Genomic DNA, 4385 nt, shown 5'->3' on the forward strand with positions numbered 1-4385 from the left:
TTGGTGAACTATTGAATTTTATGGTGAAATATGATTTTATATATATATATATAAAAATTTGTAACAGTATCCAATATATGGCCATTTTTAAAGGGGTCATATGATGCGATTTCAAGTTTTCCTTTCTCTTTGGAGTGTTACAAGCTGTTCGTGCATAGATAAGATCCCTAAAGTCTCAAACCCAAAGAGATATTCTTTATAAAAGTTAAGACTGGTCCACGCCCTCCTAAAACGGCTCGTTCTAACACACCCCCACATGTCTACGTCACGATGTGGGAAGATTTGCATAACGACGCCCAAATGTTCACACAAAGAAAGAAGGCGTAACTTTATTTTTGCTGCCGCCGCCATGTTGTGAAGACGCTCTGTGTTTCGTTGTGAAAGCAAAAATACTTTGTTTGGCCTTCCAAAAGAGGACACAACTAGAAATCAGTGGTTAAGGCACAACTGTGGGATGTCCAGCTGTTTTCTATTTTTACACAGTGAGCTATTTTCAAGGCTAGCTAGTTGCAGATGCTTTGAGGTCACTCTTTGGTACAAGTCCGTGAGGGTCGAAGGCAAATCATCATTGCAGCTGTCTTGGTGCTCGAGCAGGAAGCATGTAGTCCAACAAAGTAGCGGGTTGGAGCATAAACTGGATATGTATCTGTGATTCTTAATCTGTTTTAGTGCACTTTCTTGGAGGGAAGCATCCCCGAAATATTTTGACGTATACAACTCAATGTCCTCAGGAGAGAAGCCACAAAGCTCCAAAAGGCTGTCCATTTTTCGCAGCACCTGATTTAAAACGTCTTTAGGCCTCGTGGCGATGAGAAGCGTGCAGCCCGAGAGGATTTCCTTTTGGAACAAACCTGAAAATAGCTGTTTGATGGTGTATTTAGTGTTTGTGTGTGATTTCGCAGGGGACTGGAGAAGCCCCTCAAAGTCTTTAATGTGATCAAAGCTGTCAAAGATAATTAGAACTTCATCAGGACAGGACAGAATGTGTTTGAACACAGAGTCTGAGTCCTTGCAGCGAGGAAACATAGACAAATCGAACAGTAAACCTTTCAAGCTGTAGTCTGATTGTGTGAGGTCTAAAATTTTACAGTTCAACAAAAAAACAAACTGGAATTGAGGCAGGCTGCCGCTTGCCCAGTCCAAGCATAAACGCTGAATGAATATCAACATTATATTGACCTGCTCTCTTTCTAGATGACCATATTGGCCATTTAAAAACCCATTTTGAACAACCTCTACTCTAAATGTGTTCAAAGCAAAATAATAAGTCTTGCACAATCCTGTTTGGATGTGTGTAAGCCTTTGGAATAATGATTAAATGGTGATATTTCTTTTTCTGTTTCATAAGTAATACATTTATAGAATAATTTGCCCGAAAAGTGTAAATCTACGGAGCCCTTTAAGGGACATGCTGATGGTTAAAAAAATAAAAAAGAGCGAGATGGGAGGAAAAATTATATTTCAATGCTTTTGCATTGTTCGCTCGCAAAACTTTTGCATTTCCCCTGAAAAACGTTGCATTTGCTTGCAAAACTTTCGTGATAGAAATAATATGAGGTGGGAGGAAAAACTATATTTCAGTACTTTTGTGAGCGAACGCAAAGCTTCTCGGGGGAACACAATAGTTTTGCAAGAAAACGCAAATGTTTTGCAAGCAAACTCAAAAGCATTGAAATATGAATAGAATTTATTCCAAATATAATTTCTCTCATCTCGTACTTATGTCTCCTTAGGGGCTCTGTGCAAATCTGCCATTATCTTTACTACTCTGTCTAATGATGCTAGTGCTGCAGAAATGACATACTTTAACAATGGAGACACTGAAAATAAAAAAAATTGGTTTTTGAACAGATTCTAAAGTTTGTAGACCTTGTATCCTTAATACATATCTACACTTTGATAAAACCTAGCACAGACACATATTTGCTGTCATCAAACCCTGAGCTCACCTTTTGTAGGGGAGAGTGTGTCTACAGATACTGGTGGCAAACCCTGGCATGCACTGTCTGAAGATGAGCCAACTGGAAGTACGGAACCAGTGAGCTCTGGCGGGGCAACTGTGCCATCGGCTGGAAGAGGAAGATTTCAGTTAACACACACTACAATATTGCTAATCCTCAAATGCATAATTACTCATGTGACCATCTTCTTTTTAACTTACCAGGTGAAAGAGGAATTATCTGAGTGCCTGGACTCACACATTGGGGCGACACTGCAGATACTGAATGTGAAATTAGAGATACAGTGCACAACATTAAAATAACATGCAGGCATGCAGGCACATGCAGCTGTTTAATGATGCTTTTACAGTGGACTCACCAATCACGTATGTAGGTCCTGTTGGAACCACAGTGCCAATTAGAGGCGCCGTATAAGGGCCGATGGTCTGGATGAATTGTAGTGGTGAACCTCCTGAGAAATTCAAAGACTCATAGTCAGAGGTCAAAGCCAAGGCCTACAGTAGTTTCTTGATATGCAAATACTGTATGAAAACAGCCACTCACCACTAGGGGGCAGAAGAGGGGGGCTGAAGGGAATGCGTAATACATGCTGGAATGGGTTTGAGCTCAGATGGAAGCTACTCTCAGGGGTAATGTTGGGCGGCCTTCCGTTTGAGGGACTTTCAGGCCACGCTGTTGCTGCAATACAGACATTAGGTTTTCTGTTTTACTTGTGTTTTATTAGACTGAGAGTCTCAGTTATCACAAATATGTTTCCTTCCTTTTTTAAATAAGTAGACAGTTCAAACAACAATTTTTTTTTTTAGAAATGAGTTACTTACAAACAGAAGTAAAAAAAAAAAAAATTGTTTAAAACTACTTTTTGGGAGTCAAATAATCCACCGCGGTACTTCTGGTTCCCACCACTAAACCACCTACAATAATTTTGTCAATGTTACATTGTGATGTTTGAATTACCTTTTTTGTTGCGTTTGGATCTGCGGGTTTTGTTTGAAGTTGCATCAACTATTGACAGATAGAAAACACACCTCTTCAATCTGACCTCTGAATTCAATGCAGATCTTTTATTAGAGAACATTTAAGAGAAAATAGTATTACCTTTTCGCTTTCTGCTTTGCACTTCATCTGGGAAAGAAGCATCTTCTGGTATTGGCGTGCAGGTTGTGTCTGTGTCAACTGTTGTTAGCAAAGCAGATGTGAAAGACTTACTAAATTTAATTCACTTTATTTTTGAAAAAACAGTGTGACATGCAAATGCACTGATTCCCCTTTAACTTCAAACATGTTAATGTCATATGTGATTCAAGAACTGATTCTATTCAAATTATATTATTTTACAGAATCTTACCTGAAAAGTTATCAAAGAATTTGGGATCTGCCAAGACACAAGGAAATTATTTACAGCCTTCATGACATTTACATGACATTGTTATGCAATAAATAGGGCAATGAGTGAAACTGACCGAAATCTTCTTCAATAAACTCCTCAAGTGAGTCGAGATATTCTAAGATGACATTGTCTGTGAAAATAGTAACAAAAGGTAAATCTCTCATTTGAAAACTCAAATGCCAAATGCAGTGCTACATTTGTTTACCACGTTAAAACAAGTACTGCGCATCTATTAGGCTACTCACCAGGTAAAAGTTCAGACATTGGGTCTGGGACAATATCTTGCGATTCAGCATCTGTTGTAACACAGTGACACATTATATTGCATTATTTTTATTCAAGACATAAATGTGCCACAGGGAAATCTTGTAGTAGGCTATTAATAACCGCTTAATGTGTGGACGCGCACAGTGCTGTGGAGCGCGCGCCCTTTCTGTGAAAAAATAAAACAACGCGAGGGGAAAAGCCCATTACTGATATAAAAACATTTGTCTGAATATTCAAATTATAGTTTTAGTTTTGCACCATCAACGTAAAATAAGTTGGGTTATGACGCATAACAAATATAAAACGGTCTAATAAATTTAAATATCTTTGTACATTACCTGTTTCAAAGAGATATTCCATGTTTACTGAAGTATTATTAATCCATTAGCCTACATTAAAGTTGTGAAGCAAAAAAAAGCTTTTTACTGTAATAAGCGCTCGACGTGTCCTCAGAATACACAGGCTCGGACATTGTCTGGCAAACACCAAAACTGGCTACACCTTCACTGCGTGCTTTTACTTTCAGTATTGATGGGAGTTGGTTTTGCTCGGTAAATACCAAACTCAACCAGACTAGGTCGTTCAGCAAATCTGTTCTCTCACGAAGGACATATTCTGCGTCCTGTTGATAATTTTGAATTTTCTGAGATGATGGAGATAATGAAATGACACAGTCCGTATTTGCAAATATAGGCTATTTTTACAATTATTATTATTTTTTGTTATTATGATCTTTTTTTTTTTTTTTTTTGGTCGTGTCTGTTCCA

The 4385-nt window shown here is 38.2% G+C and overlaps 1 protein-coding gene across 1 annotated transcript in view; it reads right to left on the bottom strand.

Moving 5' to 3' along the window:
- Positions 1–429: 429 nt before the first annotated feature.
- LOC107709713 (uncharacterized) overlaps positions 430–4385 on the bottom strand; it is a 15105-nt gene continuing 11149 nt past the window's right edge. Inside the window, exons 2-11 of the mRNA XM_016514306.1 lie at positions 3597–3647; positions 3425–3481; positions 3310–3336; positions 3060–3137; positions 2919–2966; positions 2505–2639; positions 2320–2412; positions 2162–2221; positions 1950–2069; positions 430–1076 (exon numbers count right to left, since the gene is read on the bottom strand). Coding sequence (XP_016369792.1) covers positions 430–1076; positions 1950–2069; positions 2162–2221; positions 2320–2412; positions 2505–2639; positions 2919–2966; positions 3060–3137; positions 3310–3336; positions 3425–3481; positions 3597–3647 — 1316 coding nt within the window. The remainder of the gene's footprint in view (positions 1077–1949; positions 2070–2161; positions 2222–2319; positions 2413–2504; positions 2640–2918; positions 2967–3059; positions 3138–3309; positions 3337–3424; positions 3482–3596; positions 3648–4385) is intronic.

The sequence above is a fragment of the Sinocyclocheilus rhinocerous genome, unplaced genomic scaffold (assembly GCF_001515625.1).
Source record: "Sinocyclocheilus rhinocerous isolate Xijiao unplaced genomic scaffold, SAMN03320098_v1.1 scaffold28219, whole genome shotgun sequence".
Taxonomy (NCBI): domain Eukaryota; kingdom Metazoa; phylum Chordata; class Actinopteri; order Cypriniformes; family Cyprinidae; genus Sinocyclocheilus; species Sinocyclocheilus rhinocerous.